General features: G+C 41.3%; 1 protein-coding gene across 3 annotated transcripts in view; it reads right to left on the bottom strand.

Annotated features, from left to right (window-relative positions):
• Window positions 1-2,491: 2,491 nt before the first annotated feature.
• Window positions 2,492-27,954, bottom strand: part of mark4a (MAP/microtubule affinity-regulating kinase 4a) — a 50,244-nt gene continuing 24,781 nt past the window's right edge. For 2 of the 3 annotated variants that reach the window (XM_061702537.1, XM_061702539.1), the window contains 12 exons: window positions 25,314-25,384; window positions 25,141-25,197; window positions 24,457-24,693; window positions 19,155-19,274; window positions 18,975-19,074; window positions 18,740-18,849; window positions 15,249-15,438; window positions 14,856-15,067; window positions 11,551-11,654; window positions 9,584-9,865; window positions 5,815-5,859; window positions 2,492-5,726 (listed from right to left, as the gene is read on the bottom strand). In XM_061702537.1, coding sequence (XP_061558521.1) covers window positions 5,390-5,726; window positions 5,815-5,859; window positions 9,584-9,865; window positions 11,551-11,654; window positions 14,856-15,067; window positions 15,249-15,438; window positions 18,740-18,849; window positions 18,975-19,074; window positions 19,155-19,274; window positions 24,457-24,693; window positions 25,141-25,197; window positions 25,314-25,384 — 1,865 coding nt within the window. In that variant the 3' untranslated portion in view covers window positions 2,492-5,389. Of the gene's footprint in view, window positions 5,727-5,814; window positions 5,860-6,945; window positions 7,029-9,583; window positions 9,866-11,550; window positions 11,655-14,855; window positions 15,068-15,248; window positions 15,439-18,739; window positions 18,850-18,974; window positions 19,075-19,154; window positions 19,275-24,456; window positions 24,694-25,140; window positions 25,198-25,313; window positions 25,385-27,954 lie in introns of all 3 variants that reach the window. The other variant, XM_061702538.1, reaches the window with a different exon arrangement.

The raw sequence follows: 27,954 nt of genomic DNA, 5'->3' as shown, positions 1-27,954 counted from the left end.
AAATCCAAACACTGAAGTCATGCGGGTTTGCAAGTGGGTTGGTTTACCCATTGTCACTGACAGAAACAGCTTTAAATTAGATTGACGTTCTCTTGCTCTAGCTATAAATAAACCTTGAGCTCTAAGATATATACTATTTTCATAAATTGTATATACAGTCAACAACTGACTGATATAAATCCTGTTTTAATGATATTCTAAAAAATAAATTAAGTACCTGTGCAAATATCCACAAATTGAAGTGTTTCACATTTAAGACATTGGCGCCCTCCAGTGGCTAGTTGTGGGTATCCCATAAAGGTCCACTGGAAGGAGCTGATTCAAGTCAAAGCAAAGTGCATTGAGGTCTCTATTACCTAATGCAAATATATATACCACAACGAGGCAGAAGACAGGGACAGTGTCCACACTGCTTTTCACCCAAAAGAAGAGGTTAGGTCAAACCCAGTCTCCCCACTCCCTGGCTGAAAAAGCACACACCAAGCAGCAATGAGAAGATGTCATACATTAGCCCCCAGTACAGTGAGAAAACAGGGTCTCAAGGTCGAGGAAAGCCAGATGCTTATTGGAATGACTGAACTTGAAGGTAGTTGACAGTGGAGGTTGGCATCCCTGTTTAATAGAGTTGCTTGATTTGGTCGGTACGAAAAGGAAATGGACATGGGGGGGATGATGGGTGTTGGTTTGGGGGTCACCATGAGAAAAGCCACAATTGAGAAATAGTATTAACAGTAAATCAGCAGCCAAACAACATGATCTCTGCAGCCTACGTAAATATCACAGTACGGTATTCACTAAAAACATGGGGAGAGAATAGAAAGCAGTCTTTCTTTCTCTTCCTTTTTGTACATTAAATATATACCATGTGAAGGCGCTGGGGTAGTTCACTTTAAAGGCAACTGGACTAAAAAGAAGAAGGGGGAAAAAAAAAACGTCCACAATGCCTTCATCATGCCTTTCCAGGGTACTTCCCTTTTATAGCAACAGCCCGCAGTCATCGAGGATGGACAGACAAGTTCATATACTGTGCCACAACAAGAAGAGGGTGGAGTGTGTTTTTCTGTGTACTCTGATGGGTTTTGCTACTTGGCTCATCCATTCTTTTGGTGATGATGTGGTGACCGTGCAGGGCGCAGAGATGGGCACAAGTGCTGCATTGCACTGAATGTAAGCCAGTTGTGATGGCACGACAGGCTACACTAAAGGGCAATAGGAATTGCCTCATGCTCAGCTGCCCACGACACCGTGAAACCGTACTTCATAAACATTGAAGTGAATGAGGGCTACAGGTTGGATGGATTCTCTCAAGTGTGTGTCAGAATTGCTGCTTTCAGTGCTATGCGTTTAACGAAAAGGCGACGGGATGACGCACCATGACAGGTTGGAAAATTCTTATGCTCCGAACACGCATGATAACGAAAGAAAGCTGAAATCTGTTCTATGCACAGTTAAGCCTGAGATTATTAATACCCTGGGGAAATTTTAGATGGAGTTAAAGTGAAAATATAATTGTTGACAAGGTATCTTCTGGCTGGAAATAAAGAAGCAAAAGATTTGTGTTGGAGATAATATTATTTGCCATTTGTATTGTTTTACATTTTGAAAATTATTGATATGGCTGATCAGACGATTGTGAAAAACGCAATAATTTGTTCTATTCCAGAGGAACATTGTCCCAGAAAACCCACTTGAAAGGTTAACTGAAGACTCTAAATCGCTTCTGTGGCAAGGTTCAAAAGCTGGCATTTCCTACAACCCCCATTCCAATGAAGTTGGGACGTTGCGTTAAACATAAATAAAAACAGATTACAACGATTTGCAAATCATGTTCAACCTCTATTTAATTGAATGAACGACAAAGACAAGATATTTAATGTTCAAACTGATAAACTTTCTTGTTTTTAGCAAATAATCATTAATTTAGAATATTATGGCTGCAACACGTTCTAAAAAAGCTGGGACAGGTGGCAAAAAAGACTGAGTAAGTTGAGGAATGCTCATCAAAAATCTGTTTGGAACATCCCACAGGTGAACAGGCTAATTGGGAACGGGTGGGTGCCATGATTGGGTATAAAAGGAGCTTCCCTGAATTGGTCAGTCATTCACAAGCAAAGATGGGGCGAGGTTCACCTCTTTGTGAACAAGTGAGTGAGAAAATAGTCCAACAGTTTAAGGACAATGTTCCTCAACGTACAATTGCAAGGAATTTAGGGATTTCATCATCTACGGTCTATAATATCATCAAAAGGTTCAGAGAATCTGGAGAAATCACTGCATGTAAGCGGCAAGGGCGAAAACCAACATTGAATGCCCGTGACCTTCGATCCCTCAGGCGGCACTGCATCAACAACCGACATCAATGTGTAAAGGATATCACCACATGGGCTCAGGAACACTTCAGAAAACCAATGTCAGTAAATACAATTCAGCGCTACATCCGTAAGTGCAACTTGAAACTCTACGATGCAAAGCAAAAGCCATTTATCAACAACATCCAGAAACGCCGCCGGCTTCTCTGGGCCCGAGCTCATCTAAGATGGACTGATGCAAAGTGGAAAAGTGTTCTGTGGTCCGATGAGTCCACATTTCAAGTTGTTTTGGGAAATTGTGGATGTCGTGTCCTCTGGGCCAAAGAGGAAAAGAACCATCCGGACTGTTATGGACGCAAAGTTCAAAAGTCAGCATCTGGGATGGTATGGGGCTGTGGTAGTGCCAATGGCACGGGTAACTTACACATATGTGAAGGCACCAGTAATACTGAAAGGTACACACAGGTTTTGGAGAAACATATGCTGCCATCCAAGCAACGTCTTTTTCATGGACGCCCCTGCTTATTTCAGCAAGACAATCCCAAACCACATTCTGCACGTGTTACAACAGCGTGGCTTCGTAGTAAAAGAGTGCGGGTACTAGACTGGCCTCCCTGCAGTCCAGACCTGTCTCACATTGAAAATGTGTCGCCTTATGAAGCATAAAATATGACAACGGAGACCCCGGACTGTTGAACAGCTGAAGCTGTGCATTGAGCAAGAATGGGAAACAATTCCACTGACAAAGCTTCAACAATTAGTGTCGTCAGTTCCCAAATGTTTATTGGAAGGTGATGTAACACAGTGGTAAACATGACCCTGTCCCAGCTTTTTTGGAATGTGTTGCAGCCATAAAATTCTAAGTTAATGATTATTTGCTAAAAACAATAAAATTTATCAGTTTGAACATTAAATATCTTGTCTTTGTAGTGTATTCAATTAAATATAGGTTGAACATGATTTGCAAATCATTGTATTCTGTGTTTATTTATGTTTAACACAAGGTCCCAACTTCACTGGAACTGCGGTTGGAGTTTTCGTGCAAGTGCAAGGCTCGCTGCGCATTTGCGAATTTGGCAGACCAGTCTGCGACAGGCAAAGGTGTGTCCTTTGACATAACTGTGGGCGCAGTGACAATTTGGTGGCAGAAAGTCAGTCTAAACTTACACCACATCTACATTTTAGCACAGCTGGTCTAATGCGATTTTGGTGAATTTGATGGGTGCACAGGCAGACGGATACGCAAGCTCCGCAGACTGGTGGAAGTCTGGTGGATGTCAGATGTATTCCATTCATAAATATGTAAACAGCGGGCATCTAACCTTCTGAATCATTGTCGAAAACAATTAATTGAATGCATGATTTCTATTAATATTATCATTGTCATTATTATATTTTCTTAAATCATCCCACATGGCTGGAACAGCTATGGAAGGTGGGGGTGGGGACAGATACATGAAGTCTGCGGACATATTTAAGTGACTAGCAGTTACCACCGGCTTCAATTGTATTTATTAAGGGTACCCGCTCACACTGTCTGTTGTCACACCGACCAAGTGCTGTGACAATTGCACGGATCACTGAGATTACGAATCGTTGTCTTCTGCACAGAGATGTCGCCATGTGAGAATGAAGTCGACTGTAGACATGCCCACAGTGATGCAGCCCACCCATTCTCAGATTGGTCGGTGTGATCTGGTCTACAAAAGTACCAATACCGTATAACCCACCCCTGGCACACACTTGTGTCGCTCGCCGGATTTACCCCGGTCCTGAAAATACAGCCCTAGGTGTGAATGTTAGTGTGAATCGTTATCTGTCTATATTTGTCTGTGATTGACTTGCAATCCGTCCAGGGTTACCCTTCCTCTTGTCCAAAATATGTTGGGATAGGCTCCAGCTCACAAGCAGTACAGAAAATTGATGCAAGGATGTAGCACCATATTCTTGGCTCCTTCAGAGGGCCCCTTCCAAATTTTATCCTTCAGAGGGCCCCCTCCAAATTTTATGTTGACACGGGCAGGGGAATTTCCTTCGATCACCCCCCCCCCCCCCTCCCCCAAGACGCCTCTGGATGGACGTTATAATTAAGTATCCCTTAAAACAACTTTGTACAGTCGCGTTTACCCCTTTCGGGCATGATTTGCAGTTATGAGGCGCATTCATATGAAATTAAAAAGGACTTTTAAGTCCAAATTTGGCCAGGGTATTAATATTTTGTGGCATAACTGCATGTAAAAATCTAATGAATACATTTCCATTTGAAACAAACAAAAAAAAGATTCTATTGATTGAATGAGCTGTCTGCAGCTTCTTTGTTGAGACTCAAAAGCATTTTTTTTCTGCTCATCTGTCACCCGGAAATGTGATTGAGAAGCCACAAACCCACCGCCTCGTTAAGATGAGGATGTCACAGACTCATTAGTGTTAGTCAGATTCTGACTGGCCAACCCTGCTCCCGGTGACCTTAATCCAGCGCAGTCGTCACTGTAGTACGTAGCGATGGGGACTAATCGAAGCGACCCACTTCGATTGCTTGTCTGACACATAGCCAGACCATCTCCATATGTTATGTCCAGAAGTGTATGGAAAAATTGAATGGTGGATGTAAATATGAACAGATATCAATATTGAAAAAGAGGACGGGCTGGTCACTCAAACACAATGAATGATGTTTTTCTGCACTAGTAAAAATAATACTGGATAAAAACAACCATCAGAGCAATACATTAAAAAAGAATAATTATGGCTAGAGTAGTAGTAGTAAAAAATATTTAAATAGATTCAGTCAGATCCAGGTCCAGAGGGTGAAGTTTCTCAACGGGGAGAGCTGAGCTTTTGTGGGGTGACGGGATGGAGGGAGGTGTGGGAGTGGCTTGGGGTGAGGGGGGTGGTTTCCTCAGTGTGTGTGTGTGTGTGTGTGTGTCTACATGTGTGGTAGTTGTGAAGAAACTAGGCAGAGAAGTTAGTATTTCCACTTGCCACTTCTCTGCTCCATTATTCTAAAGTTGTCCTTTTCCCACACATAAATACCCTTTCTAACACTCGCACACACACTGACACATCCCCACACCCGCCACTCAGAGTTCAAGATCCTTGGATATTTGGGTGGCGATGTCCCGAAAAGCTAGTGGTGCCCCCCAGAGTCGTGTATAGCGCACCCCGTTTGAAGTCCCAGAGGCGCCCGTGGAAAGATGGCACACCTCTGCCTCAAAAGCAACGCGGCCCCCTGCCACGCCATGGGTGCAGGAGAGCAGAAAGGGGCCGGCACGGTGCACCTGGCAGTCGCATCCGAGTGCTGCCTCCCGCAGAGCCAGTACAACCTCCGCAGGGTCCCGCCGCCCACTGCTTCTCAGATCCCGGCCACGTCCGACGGCCCTGGGCTCGGACGCTTTTTGATACCCAGGTAGATGGCAACTGGAATGGTAGACACAACATTTGTAAGTTTGCAAAACTAAAGGACACAGGAACTAACCCAACTTTCCGTTGTGAAAGACACACTGACCTTGTGACCGCAAATCTCCTGATTCCCTCAGATTCATTTGTGACCCTGGAGGACAGCGATATAATGTAAGAGAGGTAATCCAGAGCAGTCAACAAATGAACGAAAACAAGACGCAGAGATGAGATGACGTTCAGAACAAACAAGCATCATCGACAAGCAGGCCGTATGTACTGACCAGTAACCTTACAACTCAGCTCTCTTCAATTTAAAGCATGCATTGATTGTTCTATATAGTACAACAGTGCACATTATTGTAACACATGGAATAAACATTTAATGAGTTTCAACCCATTAACCACAAATCGATAATGAAAACTGTCTGGCAACATTGAGCGCAATAACGTATGCAGGCTGTTCACAGTGCAGATGCTGCAAAGCAACACGGCCATCATGATCAATGAACTAGTTTAATCAGGCATGAGAACAGCATGGAAGAGACATATGTGTTGGGAGCTCCACTCTAAGTGCACTCTCACTCTACTTGTGAACGTGATATGACTACTGTACATACTGAATCTCTTTGCTTTTTGTGTCCTGGTTAGTGTTCACACATGGGTTTTGGGTATTTCCATGCAGAGCAGCGATTAAATTGTTTAATTAATGGGTATACAAAAACAATCTCATTAAATGTGTTCTTAAGTTTCTTTTGTGTGCGTCTGCTTCAGTCATCGCTCTCATCCTGGGCCACGACACCATCAGACCCTAGTTTGCCGTTCAACAGATTAGTGGGCGTGACTGGCTTTTGTTTTTGTTTTTCACGTTAAGAAAATGTCTTAAGTGTGTTCAATGTAGCCAGATTATATGGGCATACTTGGATGAATTGGATGGATAGAGTTAACGCTTAATGATATTGTCTCCACTGTTGATTACAGTGACCCTCCAAACAAACAAAAAATAAATAAAAGTAATTAAAATCTTGCTTGAGCTAAAATCATGCTTAAAACCTATTGTATGAGAAAGCATATAATGAATATGATAAACAAAAATCATGCAGAGTTGCAACAATGAATAGATAGAGCCAATACAGAAAATCAGTGAGGCATTCACGGACTGATGTAACTCCAGTGTGACCAGGCAGACAATGGAGCGGTGCAGCCACACAAGAAATAAGCAAGACACACGGCAACTTACTAACGGTTTTTGATCCTTGTGGAAGAGTGCAACCCGACACTGATTTGTTTGAGCCCTGGCGCTTGGACGGGTCAAGGTTGACCCTGATGCCATGACAGTAGGAAAGCAGAATAAGAAACACAGGAGAAGAGGGAATACAGGGTAAGAGCGGTGAAGGGAGGGGGCTCAAGAGATACATGAGAGATAATTGAATCGCAGGAGACCAAGTGGTAGAGGAGAGTGTGGCACAGGAATTGAGTGGCAAGGATAAAGCTGTGGTTTGATTAGATTAGTCATGTGTGATTATAAACGACTGAGAGGAAGAGGGGAACAGGGGATAATCTGGGGCCACAGAAGGACTTGCAAAGACGCCAACGTGAATAAACATTCTAATAAGCATGGATCCCAGCAGGGTTGAACTCAAATTGAAAGCAAGAAACTTCCTGACTGTTCTACGGTAATGTTACATACACATTTGTATCTTTCCATTTTCTATTTAACACTTGAGATCTCAAGAGAAGCCTTCACTCCCCACAACGGCAGAAAAATAAATAAGCACTTTAAACCTATGTTCTAGTCTTTGAAGTTGTTTTTCAGAGTGGCAAAGTTCGATAGAGATAGGACAGATGTAGCAAATGGAAATGTTGACAGTTGCCTGGTTAACCTCTGGCATAAATAATGCGTAATGGAAATATACAGAATAATAAAGCATTTCTTTAGTAGCTGTTTGCTAAGAATAAAAATGGGCTGAAGGCATCTGCAGTTAAGAGGAACAGTTTGCAAACACATATTTAACTGTACATAATACTAAAAACAGTGACATATTATCGTAGCAGGCGTAAAATCAATGGAAAGTGAAAAAAAAAAAAATACTAGAAGTGATATTTTTGCATGTTGTTGTCATTCAAACACTAACAAGTGTTGCTAAGAAAAATTATTCTAACGTAATATTTTTCCAACTTTTAATGCCAATATGTCTTTACTGTTGTGTGTCCCACATGAAATTTGATACCGTAATTTCTCGTGTATAATGTGCACCCATGTATAATACGTACCCCCAAAGTTGACCTTAAAATTCCGGAATACCCTTCTACCTATGTATAGTGCGTTTTTACAATGCATGATTTTGCTTCTACCCGTATGATCAAAACATAACATGTATTTTGTTAGTTTTTTTCAAAGAATTATTCTGAAGTTAAGCACTTTATTTTAACACGTAATCCTTTTTTTTTATTTACTGGCTCTTATTATGAAATTTACAGCCCTACTTTTATTTAGTAAATTAGAAAACACAAAGTTGTGCTCATATGTTTGATTACCCGGGCAGAATTTGTAAGATGGGTACAATTCTTTAAAGAATGAAGGACCAGGCGAAACACATTTAATTTAATTTTATTGGGATTCAAATTAAACGGTCAAGCATTTCAGAAAAGCATTATCATTAAATAAAACATAATCATAAAGAAATTAATGATGGTTGTTGTTCATTCATCAGTCATATTAAAAAAATATATATTTCACAAATTCTGCCAGGGTAGGTAAACTTATGAGCATAACTGTACATATATGCAGTCATACGTACCCCCTGTCATATTGGAATGAAAGTGTAGGCTACACCTTTTTTATAACCACTAGGTGGCGGTGGCAGTTTGGAATGAAAGTGTACAGTTTTTTTTAAAACCACTGGATGGCGGCATACATTAATAAAATGTGAAAGTTTTTTCCATTTGCCCCTCTACCTATGTATAATGCACACTATTGACTTTTGTCAATTTTCAAGGGGGGGGGGGGGTGCGCATTATACATGAGAAATTACAGTAATTTGCAACATGTTTTCTGAAGTTGCTCATTACATTCTTGGACTTATGGGATTTTTCTAATATGCCTTTTCTATGAAAAGCAACCCAAATTGGTCTGTGTGTCTTTTTTTAAAATGTTTTGTTTTTAGGTTCTTTTTTACAAATAGTCTGTCTTTCTCACTCAAGCTGTCTTTACTGTTGCCACTGGAAAGAGCCTCATTATATTGTTGCAATACACCAGAGGGTAGCTGTATGAGCCAAATTGCCAGGATGAGGCAGCAGTTTTGCTTTCACACAATAGCAGACGGCAAAATAAATGCTGTTATTTAGATATGCATGAATTTGAGAACGTGTCACAACTACTGCATGTCTTTACCGTTATTATGACTGTACAAAGACAAATGTAATTGGTTTAATGAGCAATTAAGATCATTTCTGCACTTGCATCCGCAGAGTTTGAAGGGCAACGCAGGTCAATCGTGCGACACAGGTTTTTTTTTTGTGGAAGCTGTTATGTCTTTACCGTTATGCAAGAAGTGTATTTCAGTGGGCCACCACATTTTGCTCTTTCAATAAGGTGGGCTTAACTATGAATGCTTAACATTTGAAATCATAAAATATCTTTCTGATAATGGGACTTTAAGCATGTCTATTTCAGCATGGGAGACTTTTACCAATATAAAACCAAGGCGACATGAAAAAATTGCTAAATTCGATTTTTTTAAAGTGTCTTTACCGTTATTGATCAAATTAGATGAAAATGACCTAAATATACAGTATTTCCAATACTATGACATGAATTGCAGTACTAAACATTTCGAAGTAAAATATTTGGAGTCTGCGGAAGCCACGCAAGCTACCTGCGAGTGAGTTTGGAGGTCAGCTTGGTGAAGAGGTTGGAGGTGGCCCTGGTGCGAGCATGGGGCAGCGGGCTGGCATCATGGTGGGACAGGGTGGGTGAAGTGGGCGGGGCTGAGTAAATCGGAGGGCCACGGTCCCTCAGCTGTCCCCCGTGAAAGGTGCTGCGGATTGTGGAGCCTCGGGTCAAGCGGCATCGGTCCGAAGAAGAGGAAGATGTGGCTCCGGCCCCAGAAATGCTGAGTGTGGAGGGAGACGCTGCAGGCATGCGGTGGCCCAGAGAGCTGCATTCATTGAAACGAAAGAGGATGTTAAAATAAACACACACAAAAAGCCTTACTTTCCAGTGCAATCATCAGCTCATTTGTATTTTTGTTCGACGGTTAAGTCCAGATGTATTTGGACCTTGATTCTGAGAGGCACGTGCACAGACATGTTTTGGGGTCAGGTACTCAAGTCCAAAAAAGGTCAACCATCGCCGAAATTATTCATACAATTAAGAAAAAAAACAGTAGTATATGGATCATGTATTTATATCTGTTAACACAAATCAACACCCTCAAAAATACAGCTATTAAGAAAAAAGGAGGTGAAGGGAAGCTACAATGGATATAAAAATCTATACAGTCTATGAGATACAAGAAGAGACAAATAGATAGAGAGAGAAATATTTCAAAAGTTTTTTTCCACTATTAGTTAACCTATAACCTGTACAACTGAACTGAAAAAAAAACAACAGATGAGATGGTGTTGTTGCACAATGCACATGCTCTCTTACAAACGGGGATGTAACTGTGTTCACATTCAAACTCAAGTTAAATGGGAGTCACCACGCAACTGCCATCATTTCAAGTGCCGCTGATTAACCCCCCAAAAATCTCCGTTGTTCTAGTTGGCTATTCCTGTCATTTTTGGAGTCACATTTTACAATACAAGCCATAGTCCGCAGAGAGCATCCGCTGCATCAGAGGGGCTTCATTGTACAAAGGAGAAGGGTACAAAAATTCGATAGCATCAATGTCATAATCATATCATATGCATAATTCTCCCAAGGACTAAAAAAAAAATGTTTTTAAAAAATACTCGTGAGATATAAAATGGTTATACGAATGAATAAAAAAAAAAGGGGGGGAGGGGGGGGCTACAGCAGAAGGGCACTTTTTTCATCTAATGCAAATGACCCGAAAAAAGAAAAAAACGTTTTCTTCTTTTTGTAATAATGCTGCTGAATAAAACTAAGCTCCCAAATACACCATCTCAAGAATATTACAGAAAAAAACAATCAAACAATATTTTTTATCTACAAATTAGGTCAGAGTTCGCCTTCTGAAAACTATTTCCTATGTGTTAAATACTACTGAAATACAAAAATCGTTCTGGAATGCTCCAGTTTAATTAGATGCACCTGAATGTACTGGCTGGCTAAGAAAAACTCTTTTAGCCTTTAGACTTCATTATAGTACACATACAGTGCTTAACAAATGTATTAGATCATTTGTAATAAAAACAAGACCAAGTGACCATCCAACACCATGAAGTGCGCTAATGTAGACACTTTCAGTTTTAATGAGCTACTGGTGTTTTATCATTTAAACACAAATTAAGAAAATTAAATTCACCTTTTCATACCTGAATTTGCCTGCTCCATGGGCTTCCCTGAGAACTCAGACGATAACATTAAAATACCAAAACTTTTTTTTCCTGTTCTGGAATACAAGTAAATTTCTACAATTTGACATGTTAATCAAGAAAAAAACAATAATGTGCATTAATAGTCTTTTAAATTTTTTGAAAATGTAAAATTGCCGAATTTTATCAGATGGTTATAAATAAAGAAAAGAAGCTTCAATGATAGATTGTCTGTTAATGTTTTTACCTGGTTTCTTAGGGCACTATGGGTTATTGTATTTTGAAACAAAAATGCAAAAAACAACCACCAACAACAAAAGGACACGACACAGAGCAGTACCTGTTGTCTTTGCCATTCTGCAAGAGAGAGTGCCTGTCAGTCCCTGAGCGATCCGTGCACACGTATGTGTTTCGACGTGTCATAGCGCTTCCAGGGATGTTGTTCTTCATAGTGAGGTGAGAAGAAAATATTTGTGACTAAAACCATTTAGGTAAATTTTTTCCTTATTAATGTCCACACAGCACCCCATCTTGACAGGGAGGGGGGGGGGGGGGAACAGAATTGTTGAAATTTTTAGATTTATTAAAAAAACGTTTTTTTTTAAAAAACTGAAATATTACACAGCCATAAGTATTCATACCCTTTGCTCAGTATTTAGTAGAAGTACCCTTTTGAGCTAATACAGCCATGAGTCTTTTTGGGAATGTTGCATGAAGTTTTTCACACGTGGATTTGGGGATCCTCTGCCATTCCTCTTTGCAGATCCTCTCCAGTTCTGTCAGGTTGTATGGTGAACGTTGGTGGGCAGCCATTTTCAGGTCTTTCCAGAGATGCTCAATTGGGTTTAAGTTAAGGCTCTGGCTGGGCCATTCAAGAACAGTCATGGAGTTGTTCTGAAGCCACTCCTTCGTTATTTTAGCTGTGTGCTTAGGGTCATTGTCATGTTGGAAGGTTAACCTTCGGCCCAGTCTGAGGTCCTGAGCACTCTGGAGAAGGTTTTCATCCAAGATACTGTACTTGGGCGCATTCATCTTTCCTTCGATTGCAACAAGTCTCCTTGTCCCTGCAGCTGAAAAACACCCCACAGCATGATGCTGCCACCACCATGCTTCACTGTTGGGACTTTATTGGACAGGTGATGAGCAGTGGTTGGTTTTCGCCACACATACCGCTTAGAATTAAGGCCAGAAAGTTCTATCTTGGTCTCATCAGACCAGAGAATCTTATTTCTCACCATCTTGGAATCCTTCGGGTGTTTTTTAAGCAAACTCCATTCGGGCTTTCATCTGTCTTGCACGGAGGAGAGGCTTCTGTCGGGCCACTCTGCCATAAAGCCCTGACTGGTGGAGGGCTGCATTGATGGTTGACTTTCTAGAACTTTCTCCCATCTCCCGACTGCATCTCTGGAGCTCAGCCACAGTGATCTTTGGGTTCTTCTTTACGACTCTCACCAAGGCTCTTCTCCCCAGATTGCTCAGTTTGGCCGGACGGCCAGCTCTAGGAAGGGTTCTGGTCGTCCGAAACATCTTCCATTTAAGGATTATGAAGGCCACTGTGCTCTTAGGAACCTAATTGCAGCAGAATTTTATTTTTATAACCTTGGCCAGATCTGTGCCTTGCCACAATTATGTCTCTGAGCTCTTCAGGCAGTTCCTTTGACCTCATGATTCTCATTTGCTCTGACATGCACTGTGAGCTGTAAGGTCTTATATAGACAGGTGTGTGGCTTTCCTAATCAAGTCCAATCAGTATAATCATACACAGCTGGACTCCAATGAAGCTGTAGAACCATCTCAAGAATGATCAGAAGAGATGGACAGCACCAGAGTTAAATACATGAGTGTCACAGCAAAGGGTCTGAATACTTATGGCTTTGTGATAGTTCAGTTTTTTTGTTTTAATAAATCTGCTAAAATTTCAACAATTCCGTTTTTTTTCTGTCAATATGGGTGCTGTGTGTACATCCATCCATCCATCCATTTTCTGAGCCGCTTATCCTCACAAGGGTCGGGAGAGTGCTGGAGCCTATCACAGCTATCTTCGGGCAGGAGGCGGGGTACACCCTGAACTGGTTGCCAGCCAATCGCAGGGCACACATAAACAAACAACCATTCGCACACACATTCACACTTACGGGGAATTTGGAGTCGTCAATTAACCTACCATGCATGTTTTTTGGGATGTGGGAGGAAACCGGAGTGCCCGGAGAAAACCCACGCAGGCATGCATGGAGAACATGCAAACTCCACACAGGCGGGGCCGGGATTTGAACCCCGGTCCTCAGAACTGTGAGGCAGACGCTTTAACCAGTCACCCACTGTCCCACCCGCTGTGTGTATATTAATGAGGAAAAAAAAGAGAACTTAAATGATTTTAGCAAATGGCTGCAATATAACAAAGTGAAAATTTCAAGGGGGTCTGAATACTTTCTGTACCCACTGTAAAACAATCAAATGGAAAAACAGTAAGTACAGCAGTAACTGAAGCATGCTTTCTTAGTTTTACACCACGCCAGTCTATCACTAACTCCCCCCACAATAGTTAAGTCATAATTAAAAATAATGTGTAAAAAAAAACAAAAAAACCTCCAGACCATAACTATAAAGCAATCAAATGAAAAACAGTAGGTACAGTGGTAAATGAGCCTTCTCTTGCTGCTCAAACTCCCTCATTGCATACCATTCATAACCTCAAAATCAAATATGTTGGAACCTCCATCTTTCTATAATCACAAACTGAAGGTTGTGCATTGAATTGGAGGCCCAGGTGAGCTGTTGGAAAAAGCAGCTCAAAGGGTCATATACGAGAATGAAAAGACAGTATCGCAATTTCTCGTGTATAATGCGCATGTTTTACCCCCCCAAAATTGTCAAAAGTCAGTTAGTGTGCATTATACATAGGTATAGGAGAAAATGAAAAATACTTTCATATTTTATCATGTATGCCACCATCTCGAGGTTATGAAAAAGCTGTACGCTGTCATCTCGAGGTTATGCAAAAAGGTGTAGACTACACTTTCATTTCAATATGACAGGGGTACATATGACTGCATATATGTACAATTGTGCTCCTAAGTTTACATACCAAGGGTGAATTTGTGAAATTTGTTTTTGTTTTTTAATACGACTGATGACTGAACAACAACCATCATTAATTTCTTTATGGCTATGTTTGGTTTAATGATAATGCTTTTCTGAAATGCTTGACAGTTTAATTTGAATACCATTAAAATATAATTATATGTGTTTCGCCTGGTCCTTCATGTTCTCTTAAAATAATTGTACACATCTTACAAATCCTGCCTGGGTAATCAAACATATGAGCATAACTGTGTGTTTTCTCATTTACGAAATAAAATAGGGCTTTGAATTTCAAAATAAGAGAAAGTAAATAAAAAAAGTATTGTGTGTTCAAATAAGGTTTTTAACTTCAGAATCATTCTTTGAAAAACCTAAAAAAAAAAAGATAACACTTCATGTTTTGATCATCTGGGTAGAAGCAAAATCATGCATTGTAAAAATGCAGTACACATAGGTTTTTCCAGAATTTTGGGTTCAACTTTGGGTGTGCGCATTATACACGAGAAATTGTGGTATTTGAATGAATGGCAGTAGTCCCTCGCAAAATGAGTAGGCAACACTTACTGTGGTGGCGGTCATGTCTTTACGGCGGTCTGGTATCTCCGACTTGTTGGGGTTGTTGGCGCTGCTAACCATTGGACTAGAAGGAGGGAGGCTGTGGCTTCCCATCACGCTGCAACTGGCCTTACGTGAAGGCATTCGTCCCTCTCGCAGCTCCCGCTCGCCGGTGCTTGTTGGGCTCCGTTTGGGGTGCATGACGGGCATGGAAGGCCCGCCTTTGTTGTGGAGGACAGCAGTGCATAAGACGGACAAGAGACTCATATAAGGAGTATTCTGCATCAGCAGTCCCCAGCGGCTTATAAAAGGATAGCCGATAGTAAACCAGCTTGGCTGAAGTACTGAATTACACAGTAAGTGTAACACCTTCAGAAATAATAAGTAAGAGTAGATACTCACAGAAGTCGCTGTGTCGTCGCTGCCTGTGGTAAGTGGAGGCACTGCGCTGTGTCTTACTGTGTGAGGAGGAGGTGGAGGAGGAAGAGGAGCCTGTAGCTGCTGAAGAGTGTTTGTTGGTTCCATTGGTTATAGGGCTGGGTCGTACCCTTGCCAAGGACAGGGTACTGGCTGTGCGGGCCTCGCTGCCCTCCTAAAATGATATGCAAATGAAAGAATGACACTTTAGAAAGAACACTATCCAAGTGGACCCCTGCTATTCTCACAGAATTGGGACCGGGACGGACCGTGAATAGCGGAAATCTGCAGAAAATTGAGACCCATTATAATTGTATTGAAATATACAGTGGGGCAAAAAAGTATTTACTCAGCCACCAATTGTGCAAATTCTCCCACTTAAAAAGATGAGAGAGGCCTGTAATTTTCCTCATAGGTATACCTCACCTGTGACAGACAAAATGAGAAAATAATAAAAATTAAAAAAAAAAAAAAAATCCACAAAATCACTTTGATTTTTAAAGAATTTATGAGCAAATTATGGCATAAAGTCAGTATTTGGTCACCTCCAGACAAGCAAGATTTCTGGCTCTCACAGACCTGTAACTTCTTTAAGAGGCTCCTCTGTCCTCCACTCATTACCTGTATTAATGGCACCTGTTTGAACTCATCAGTATAAAAGACACTGGTCCACAACCTCAGTCACAATCCAAACTCCACTATGGTCAAGACCAAAGTGCTGTCAAACGACACCAGAAACAAAATTGTAGACCTGCACCAGGTTGGGAAGACTGAATCTGCAATAGGTAAGCAGCTTGGTGTGAAGAAATCAACTGTGGGAGCAATTATTAGAAAATGGAAGAGATATAAGACTGATAATCTCCCTCATTCTGGGGCTCCACATAAGATTACATCCCGTGGGGTAAAAATGATCACAAGAACGGGGAGCAGAAATCCCAGAACACCACGGGGGGACATAGTGAATGACCTGCAGAGAGCTGGGACCAAAGTAACAAAAGCTACCATCAGTAACGCACTACGCCACCATGGACTGAAATCCTGCAGTGCCAGACGTGTCCCCCTGCTTAAGCCAGTACATGTCCAGGCCCGGCTGAAGTTTGCTAGAGAGTATTTGGATGAGCCAGTAGAGGATTGGCAAATGTCATATGGTCAGATGAAACCAAAATAGAAAATTTGGGTAAAAACTCAACTTCTCATGTTTGGAGGAGAAAGAATGCTGAGTTACATGCAAAGAACACCATACCTACTGTGAAACATGGGAGTGGAAACATCTTGGTTTGGGGCTGTTTTTCTGCAAAGGGACCAGGATGACTGATCCGTGTCAAGGAAAGAATGAATGGGGCCATGTATCGTGAGAGTTTGAGTGAAAATCTCCTTACATCAGCAAGGGCATTGAAGATGAAACGTGGCTGGTTCTTTCAGTATGACAATGATCCCAAACACATTGCCCGGGCAACAGAGGAGTGGCTTCGTAAGAAACATTCCAAGGTCCTGGAGTGGGCTAGCCAGGCTCCAGATCTCAACCCCATAGAAAATCTTTGGTGGAGTTGAAAGTCTGTGTTGCCCAGCGACAGCTTCAAAACATCACTGCTCTAGAGGAGATTTGCAGGGAGGAATGGGCCAAAAAATGGTCTACAAAATTACCTACGCACTATATGTCATAAAGTGGTGTGGCAGCCGACTGCTTAGCATGTTCAGATGTCGTGGGTTCGTACTAGGGCTCTGGCCTTCCTGTGTGGGGTTTGCATGTTCTAACAAGCCAAAACCAAGCATGTTAGGGGAATAGAAGATTCTAAATTGTCCTTAAGTGTGAATGTAAGTGTGAACGGTTGTTTGTCTATGTGTCCTGTGATCAGTGTGTGTGATCAGTCCAGGGCAGCCTCTCCCTCTTGTTCAAGTCCTGGTATAGAGAACGGATGGATGGCATGCTTTCAGAAAAGTTGAACAATGGCAACAGAGTTGCATTACTTGCTCGAGTTGAACTGCTAGGCAAAGACTTCATCACCACACTAAAACAGTCAGAGGAGCCAGTTAGGACTGTGTTATCCATCCCTCCATTTTCCGAACCGCTTAGCCTCACTCGGGTTGCAGAGGTGCTGTATAGCATTATGTAATTTACATTTTATACTAAAACTACATTGAAAGCTACGAAAATGATTTCCACACAGCTTGATGGAGGGGTGTGTCAAGGACCAAGGAATAAATTGTTCAATTCTGGTGGGTATTTCAACAACAGAATTTAGCCATTTTTGTTTTAGATGACTGTCATTCAAAAAACATTTACAACCGCATTTTTCTTAGAAAACATGATTGCAGTACGTTTCTAGATTTCTTTTGTTCACTCATTACGGCCTGTATTTAAGCCTGCCTGACCCAGGGCTCCAATGCCAGAGTATTCGCACTTGTTTGTGGTACACAGGCTGACTGTCGTGTGTAAGATATTATCAGACAACCCGCACCTGTACTTAGCCACTTGTGTTCTCTTCCACTTCCAGTGCTCCTCCCATGCCTCCCACTTCGCTGCCCGCCCCAACCACACCTCCTCATGTTCCCGTTGCCTGCGCATTCCTTGTTCCGATGGCGCACCCAAGTACTTACTCTGGTGTTGCATGACTATTTTTCACAATTGCTTAGTGGTTAGCACGGCTTCTCTGTCTTCTCCTGTTAATTACTCCTCGTCCTCCTTTCCAGGTGGCAATAATTAGATACTTAGAGGAGCAGCTTCGCACCGTGTTTAGCCCCACTAGCTATACAGACGCAGGTAGCAGCTAAATGAGGTGCATAAAATAGCAGAGCCCCGAGCATTTCCCAATAGTACCCAGGAAACGTGGAAAAATGTGGACGCAGAATTTGGTTAAAAACACTGGTGAATGTGTTGAGTTCATCGTTATTTATTTATGGCTCTCGGGCCAACGTTTGTAAGCTATGTGGTGGCCCGACTTGGTGGCTACGGGCCATCGGGTCACCCATAATGTCGGATCCTGCGGAGTTAGGGTTATAATAAATTCCCATCAGTAACCATGGAACAAAAAGGATTTGAAATATTTTCTTGGTTAATACGGCTGCCATGATTTATTAATTTTTTTGACAGGTAAGAGTACTTTTTATTTCAGATGCTCATATTTAATCACAAATAATGAAATAACAACTAACTAACTAACAATTAACAACTTCAGAAGTGTTAGTCAGAGATTTTTTGGCAAGAATCCTAAGCCTCAAAGATGACCAATCCACTGGAAGAGAGCGTTTAACGAGAGGAGCTAAAATACTTTGAGAGGCTGCATTAAGAACCAATAGGAGATTAATAATTATGAATCATGAAAATCCCAATTAGCAGGTAACAAGGGCAACAGAGATTTAAATGATGCTGTAAATCAAATGGTATCATATTTCTTCATACATTAATTCATTAATCTTCCGTTCCGCTTACATGTATGATAAAAAAAAAAAATTTAACGTAGATGTATATAACTCACATCGCCTTTGCGGCCCAGCAGTAAGTAGGTAGCGGTGACCTCATTGTATTTCTGATTGAGCAGAGAGTCCTTGATTTCCTCTGGGGTGAAGCCCATGCCGACCATCACCTCTGAAGCGCACAAACAGTAAATGGTGACGTAAATCATCTCGTGTGATGACAACATCGGTCATGCTCTGACAGCATACAGTACAACCAACATGAAAGCTACATTATCCCTGGTCCAGTTGACTCACCTATGCGGGCTGGATCGCTGTAGTCTTCAATAGGTTCTATATGGGGCTTTAGGTCCTCACCCTCATACCCTGAATTTATCCACTTGTCCTTCATGACTTGCTGTGGAGACATAAAAACATAGTTCACTTTTTTTGAATTGCACATGAGACAGACTCTGTCTATTTTTTGGTACTTCTCACATCAAGGGTGCAGCGTTTGGCGGGATTGAGCACCAGGAATCGACGAAGGATCCCTTCACAGTCTGTGGACATGTAAAAGGGAACGCGGTACTTTCCCCTTAGCACACGCTCCCTCAGCTCCTGTTGGTTACAAGATTCAGATGTTGAACATTCTGAGGATTCAGACATTTTCAAGACGCAACAGGACAAGTGTAACATTGGTCACAGCCTATTTATATTACTTTCATCCATTTTAATACAACCCCAATTCCAATTAAGTTGGGACGTTGTGTTAAATAGAAACAGAATACAATGATTTGGAAATCATGTTCAACCTATATTTAATTGAATACCCTACAAAGACAAGATATTTAATGTTCAAACTGACAAAGTTTATTGTTTTTAACAAATAATCATTAACTTAGAATTTTATGGCTGCAACACACTCCAAAAAAGCTGGGACGGGTGGCAAAAGAGTGAGAAAGTTGAGGAATGCTCATCAAACACCTGTTTGGAACATCCCACAGGTGAACAGGCTAATTGGGAACAGCTGGGTGCCATGATTGGGTATAAAAGGAGCTTCCCTGAATTGCTCAGTCCTTCACAAGCAAAGATGGGGCGAGGTTCACCTCTGTGAACAAGTGCGTGAGAAAATAGTCCAACAGGTTAAGTTCCTCAACGTACAATTGCAAGGAATTTAGGGATTTCATCTTCTACGGTCCATAATATCATCAAAAGGTTCAGAGAATCTGGAGAGATCACTGCATGTAAGCGGCAAGGCCGAAAACCAACATTGAATACCCGTGACCTTCGATCCCTCAGACGGCACTGAATCAAAAACCGACATCAATGTGTAAAGGATATCACCACATGGGCTCAGGAACACTTCAGAAAACCAATGTCAGTAAATACAGTTTGGCGCTACATCCGTAAGAGCAACTTGAAACTCTAATGGCAAAGGCTATTCATCAACAACACCCAGAAACGCCGCCAGCTATTCTGGGCCGGGCTCATCTAAGATTGACTGATGAAAAGTGGAAAAGTGTTCTGTGGTCTGACGAGTCCACATTTCCAATTGTTTTTGGAAATTGTGGACGTCGTGTCCTCCGGGCCAAATAGGAAATGAACTATCTGGACTGTTATGGACGCAAAGTTCAAAAGCCAGCATCTGTGATGGTATGGGGCTGTGTTAGTCTCAATGGCATGGGTAACTTACACATCTGTGAAGGCACCATTAATGCTGAAAGGTACATACAGGTTTTGGAGAAACATATGCTGCCATCCAAGCAACATCTTTTTCATGGACGCCCCTGCTTATTTCAGCAAGACAATGCCAAACCACATACTGCACGTGTTACAACAGCGTGGCTTCGTAGTAAAAGAGTGCGGGTACTAGACTGGCCTGCCTGCAGTCCAGACCTGTCTCCCATTGGAAATGTGTGGCGGATTATGAAGCCTAAAAAACGACAATGGAGACCCCGGACTGTTGAACAGCTGAAGCTGTACATCAAGCAAGAATGGGAAAGAATTCCACGTACAAAGCTCCAACAATTAGTGTCCTCAGTTCCCAAACGTTTATTGAATGTTGTTAAAAGAAAAGGTGATGTAACACAGTGGGAACATGACCCTGCCCATCCTTTTTGGAATGTGTTGCAGCCATAAAATTCTAAGTTAATGATTATTTAATAAAAACAATAAAGTTTATCAGTTTGAAAATTAAATATCTTGTCTTTGTAGTGTATTCAATTATATGTAGGTTTAACATGATTTGCAAATCATTGTATTCTGTTTTTATTTATGTTTAACACAAAGTCCAAACTTCATTGGAATTGGGGTTGTATTAAAGAAAAATAATATCTATGTCTTCTTAACTCTGTACTTGGCACTCACAATTCCCATGGAGTTAATTTACCTTCAACATGCAACATAACTCAAAGCAGAAATGTACTGTTTCGTGGTTAGGTAGCATGATTATGGAAAGAGAGGGGGAGGAAAACAAAAAAACGTTCCACACGTACAGTACATGTACCAAACAGAAACATTAAAATATTGAAAATTGAATGTGATTGCGAATGGTTGTTTGTTTATATGTGCCCTGTGATTGGCTGGCAAGCAGTTCAGGGTGTACCCCGCCTCCTGCCCGATGACAGCTGGGATAGGCTCCAGCACGCCCGCGACCCTGGTGAGGACAAGCGGCTTAGAAAATGGATGGATGGATGGATATATTTCAAATGTGAAAATACTAAGTCGAAAACAATTAGGAGAAAAACAGAAGAGAGTCCTTCCACGCTTCCCGTTCCCATTGCTCCTAAGTGAGTCATTGCCTGCGAAGATGAGGGCCAGCATTCAGCAGCTTTAAGGATTATTTAACATTTGTTGCTGGCAGACTAAAATGGACAGCAAGACTATGAATAAATAAGCTTTTATTTGATCTTAACTGTATTATTTTGAGATTATCATAAAAATTAAAGCAGTTAAAGAAAATGAAGACATCAGTTTTTCAGTTCAGTCCAATTACAGTACAATGGTTGCCTTTTACTGTGCATGTGACTTGCAAAGGAGTCTACAGACATAGTGTCTCGTTGCTAGTGCAACCAGAACTCATTGCAAAACATTGTAGAGAGCTTTTCGTGCAATTTTGTCACACTGGTCTGGACAATAGCCTAACAAAGTCACCCTCATTCAAAGGGGACTGTTAAACAATAGTGTGTTGATTGACTGAATCTTTTCAATCTAGCTCTCAATGAGTGTTTACAACATGATAACCAAACATTTTGCATTCAGAGGATTTTGTCTTAAATTGCAGGCTTCATTATTTCGGTAGGTTTTGTTTCTTTAGCTGAAAGGAGTTTAAGAAAACCCTGACGGAAGACTTCACTGGTCATGAAAGTACCAGAAGAGTAGGCAAACGGCCTGCTTTCATATGTAGCAGTCAGTGTTGGGAAAGCTCATTTTCTACACGACTTAGGTCGAAGTTCAATTCACTGTTGCAAAAATGAACTGAACTTCTTTGAACTATGTTCACCATTCCAAAAATAAACTAGTTCATAGTTCTTTTTTGTGTTTTTCTCAATATGTTGCTGATGGGCTCGTCCCCTTAAAATACTGGAATTTCATTTTCCCATTGTTGCCACCAATTCAGTCCACACTGGCAGCCAGCTGCAGCTTTCACCATACAATCTCAAAAACATGAGGAAAAGCCTGTTGCTTGCTCTTTTATTAAAATGAGGAATTCAAACAAAAACAGGACTTTTGTCCGTAATGTGCAAACAAAAACATGCAAAGGACATTGATAACTTTGCATCCCTCACAGCTCTGGCTGATTGAAAATATATTAAAATATTTCATTCTGAAGCAAATCATAATTTTCCTAGTAATAATTTGTTTACAATTATGTACTGTTCGTTCATCAGGCAGAAATGAACTAAGTTCAGTTCATGTTCGGACAAAATATGAACTTTCGTTCACTGAACTTGTTCAGGTACAACACTGGTAGCAATTAGGGCAAACCCACAGACACCAGAGAGCCCATCTGTAAAATATGTCTTAAACCTATGCAAACTGACGCATTAGTTACAGACGCATCACATTGTCAAACCATCTCAGTGATAGAAACATCAAAAGGTTCACTTCTCAAAATTACAAATGAGGAACTGTGTCATTGACTAATGACTAAAACAAAGAAATAATGTTTCTATTGTTTTTCTCTGCATCCACAAAATATTAGTTAATAACAATGACATCTGCATGTTACACATGGAATTTTGGGGGGGGGGGGGGGTTTGTTTAAATCACGTTTCATCCATCTTTCATACCGTGTATATTTTTCCAGGTCAGAGGGAGCCTGGAGCCTATCCCAAGTGGCAGGCGGGGTACAACCTGGACTGATCACCAGTCATCAACAGGTCACAGGTCACAGAAAAATTTAGATAACATCACACACACCTAAAGGTAACTTAGAAGCTTAGTTTACTCCGGCGTCAATACTGTGTCTTATCCAGATGTGCCACAAGTTAATTATTATTTTTTTCTATTTAGGGTTATTGGCAATGCAGTGGTTCACATACCTGGCCTTTGTGCATTTCTTGTGGGTTTCAATTCCAACCAAATGCCCCATTTACAATCCACCTGTAATTGACTTGTAACCATTCCAGGATGTTGTTTAATGTTTGCTCTAAGTCAGCAGGGATATTTTCAGCTCTTTCCGTGACTCGGAGCAGGATATGTACTAGAGGTAACGAATGAACAGACAGAAATTATCACCTCTCATATGTTCTCATAGCAAATGACTTTTTTCTTGAAATGTGTCAGTGGGCTAGTCGTTTTGCATTTCTATCTACATAACGTAATATTAATTCAGGAACAGTGGGGCTAATTTACATAATATCTTCACCTACCAAGACTGAATTTCTCCACCCATGAATTCTCGCTAGGCTGGGCGAAGATCTGCCATTAGCGAGAGACGGGCGGAGTCCTGTTGCCAGACTACACAGAAGAATCTCACATTTTCAGTTGTCGATGTGGAATTGGGATTTTTGTGTCATGCACCACAATGTGACACTATTTGACAAAGTGTAATTTCAGTGGCTCAGTGACTGCTTCCATGAGTGAACCCCCCCCCCCCCTCCCCCCTTAAAATGCTCGCTTTATGGTGGTGTGTGGGATATGGTCAAGTTAGCGATGGTGGTTTTGCAGAGGTACCATTCCATTGCAGTCTGGAGGGAATCTTGCGAAGTCTCCAAGAACGAGAAGAATAATGAGTATCTACTCGCTTTTGACGCCTGCCCTAGCTCCACCCCGGCTGTCATGGAAACGAAAGCCATACTTTGCATTTGCATGAGACAAAAACCGAGTAGTTTAAACCAGAATGCCAAGCCGACATCAATTGTGCTCGAATTCTTTATCATTTGTGTATTTTGAATGAAGAATGTCAGAAACCTTTTATTGAGCCACCTATGGAACTGTTTTGACTTTTTAAAAAATCTGTACTTGAGAAAATGAAGAGAAACATCTTGAACCTGTTAGAGTAAGGCTCAAATTAGTAAAAAATAAATAAATAAATAAATAAAATGCTGATTTTGTACCTTCGAGTGACCACCAGGGGACAACCCCACCAGGGACATAAATCGGAAGACTTCACACCTAAAATTTAGAACTGAAGAAGCCTTTTGGATTAAAGGTGAAACGTCCTTAACAGCTAAGAAAAGTCCAGTTGCCTCGATTCAACTTTTGTGGGAAACATCTTTCTGTTACTACCGTGGTTATAAAAAAAATCCTCCTGCCTATCCGGCAGACCAGCAGTCCCCACTTCACACACACTTGCCTTTAAGTTCTGCCCATCAAAAGGCAGCGAGCCGCTGACCAGTGTGTACAGGATGACTCCAAGACTCCAGACATCCACTTCGGGTCCATCATATTTCTTTCCCTGGAAAAGTTCGGGGGCAGCGTAGGGCGGCGAGCCGCAGAACGTGTCCAGTTTGTTACCCAGTGTGAATTCATTGCTGAAACCGAAATCGGCGATCTTGATATTGGCGTCAGCATCCAGCAGAAGATTCTCCGCCTGTGTATATTGATGCAGAGGGAGAGGAGGTAAATATGGTAGAGGAGGGAGCGTAGAAAATGTCAGTGCATAGACAACATGATGGGGGAGAAGAAGCAGAGAAAATAATGGAATGAGAGACGAAAAAGTGGAATGAGATTAAATTGGAAGACAAAACGTAAATTGTAATGGAAGAAAAAAAAGCAGGATGTATGGGACAGATGAGAGAAGTGACTGCATGTTGTCTAACAACACACACACCTTCACGTGACACATGCATCTACTCACTAATCTATGAGAACACATGCCAGCATTCGCCCGTTTTTTAAATTCGCCATTCTGTGTGATTAAGACGCTATGGGGCCCTTTTCACACACAAAGATTAAGACTAGTCTGAGATTATGATTTGAACTAGCCTTAATCCCCTATTTCTGAAAGTGGCCCAAAACATCATCTCAGATTTCTTACCTTCAAATCTCTGTGGACAATATTCTTAGTGTGGCAATAGTGGACAGCAGAAACAATCTGTGAACACATAGTAATAGACCAATTTAAAATGATTATCATAACAATTAATCTAAAATTAATTCCATAAATAAATAGAAAGATTGCTTAATTTTGTGCATGATTTTTTTTAATACCTGTCGAAATTTGGCTCTGGCTTCAACCTCCTTCATTCTTCCATGAGACACGAGGTAGTCAAACACTTCACCTGTGATTGTGAAAAGGTGAGACAGACAAGTGAGACAAAACAAAACGAAACAAAACATAGGAAACAAGCGACCTTAAATGTAGTTTTTTCTCGGGGTGTTTACTCAAGTGCAGAAAGTACCACACGTTTATTTGGAGGAGGGAGGTCTTTATTTGTACAAATGCTTGTGTCAGGGTGGTGCAAGACTTGCTGGTGTCTGTTGATTGGTTGGTGGAGAATCAGTATTACAATGGGAATGGAATGTGTCACTGCCTCACATTTGCATTTTCTATTGCAGTCCTTTTGTTCTTTGTTCGAATCAATAGTGCAGTGTAGTTGGAGCAGGAACAAATTGTTCCCTTCTTGTTTCCTCACTGTTACTGAAGACCGATGCAAGACCGAAGCAAACATGAGACATGATTTAGCTCTCCAAATTATAAGCAACCCACTGCTGTGCAATGTCTATTCTACAAACCCCAATTCCAAAGAAGTTGGGATGATGTGTAAAACAAACAAAAACAGAATTGCAGAATTGATTCTGGGCGAGAGGCGGGGCACAACCTGAAACGGTCTCACATTCACACCAACGGGCAATCTATCATCTTCAATTAACCTACAATGCGCGGTTTTGGGACGTGGGCGTACCAGGAGAAAACCCACGCAGACACGGGGAGAACCTGCAAACTCCACACAAACGAGGCCGGATTTGAACCCGGGTCCTCAAAACTGTGAGGCAGATGTGGTCATCAGTCGGGCACTGTGCCGCCCTGTGCCAAAAATCAACCAATGATTTAGGAACAAAACAGATAAAAGAAAAAAAACACCTGAATCAGACTTTCCCCATGTTATTATGAACGAAGAGTCTTCTTTAATGAGGTGCTGTAGTCCTCCTTCTCTTTTCCTCTTTAGTTAAAGTTAATGAGCAATAAACTGTTATTTTAACTTGTTTTATTTCTTTATCATAGTGTGTTTTCACTTATTTCAATTCATTCATCTTCCGTTCCGCTTATCCTCAGTCGGGTCGCAGGCGTTCTGGAGCCTATCCCAGCTATCTTCGGGCGAGAGGCGGGGTACACCATGAAATGGTCGCAAGCCAATCGCAGGGCACATATAAACAAATAACCATTCGCACTCACATTCACACCTATGAGCAATTTAGAGTCTTCAATTAACCTAACCTCCATGTTTTGGGGATGTGGGAGGAAACCAGAGTATCTGGAGAAAACCCACGCAGGCACGGGGAAAACATGCAAACTCCACACAGACGGGGAACCCCAGTCCTCAGAACTGTGAGGCAGATGAGGTAACCAGTCGGTCACCGTGCTGCCACTTATTTCGATATTGTACTGCATTTATTTTTAACTACACACTGAGAAAAAAAAGTATAACTTAATTTTGGGGATGAAACGGATTCATTGCATTTCCATTAAAACACATTCACTGCCGTTGATGGCTTTACAAGTCAAAGATCCATGTTAACTGGGAAGGCTGGTAGTGAATGAAATTTAAATGGGAAACATTACCTCGGTTTAAGAAACTTTCAGGTTACAAACGGGGTCACGGAATGAATTAAGTTCGTAACCCAAGGTGCTATTGTATCTATGATCCATAATATTAAGACCTTCAATCTCTCAAGGCGGCACTGCATTAAAAACCGGCATCATTGTGTAAAGGATATTCCCACGTGGGCAGGAACAGAAAACCATTATCAGTTAACATAGTTTGTCACTACACCTACAAAAGTTAAAACTCTACCATGCAAAGTGAAAGCCATATATCAACAACACCCAGAAACGCCACCAGCTTCTCTGGGCATGAGCTCATCTGAGATGGACTGAAGGCTAAGTCGAAAAGTGTGCTGTGGTCAGATAAGTCCACATTTGTAACTGTTTTTACAAATGATTGGTTGTGTTCTCGGGCCAAAGAGGAAAAGGACCATTCGGATTGTTATCAGCGCAAAGTTCAAAAGCCAGCATCTATGATGGTATGGGGGTGTGGTTGTGCCCATGGCATGGCTAACTTGCACATCTGTGAAGGCACCATTAATGCTCAAAGGTACATGCAGTTTTTGGTGCAACATATGCTGCCATCCAAGCGACTCCTTTTGCACGGACTTCCCTGCTTATTTCAGCAAGACAAAACCAAGCCACATTCTGCATGTGTTACAACAACATCGCTTCGTAGTAAAAGAGTGCAAGTACTAGACTGGCCTGCCAGCGGTCCAGACCTGTCTCCCATTGAAAATCTGTGCCGCATTATGAAATACATAAACGGAGACCCCGTACTGTTGAGCAGATGAAGTTGTACATCAAGCAAGAATTGGAAAGAATTTCGCCTCCAAAAGCTTCAACAATTCGTGTCCTCAGTTCCTAAATGCTTATTGTGTGTTGTTGAAAGGAAAGGTAATGTAACAAAGTGACAAACATGCCCGTCCCAGCTTTTTGAAATGTGTTGCAGGCATAAAATAAAAAATGAGTGAATTTTTGTGAAAAACCCCAATGAAGGTTATCTATATGAACATTAAATATTTTGTCTATGTAGTTTATTTAATAGACTATACATGGACTATATATATATATATATATATATAT

This window comes from Phycodurus eques, chromosome 17 (assembly GCF_024500275.1).
Source record: "Phycodurus eques isolate BA_2022a chromosome 17, UOR_Pequ_1.1, whole genome shotgun sequence".
In the NCBI taxonomy this organism is placed as follows: Eukaryota; Metazoa; Chordata; class Actinopteri; order Syngnathiformes; family Syngnathidae; genus Phycodurus; species Phycodurus eques.
The sequence above is the reverse complement of the archived record's forward strand: the minus strand, read 5'-3'. Positions and strand labels throughout refer to the sequence as shown.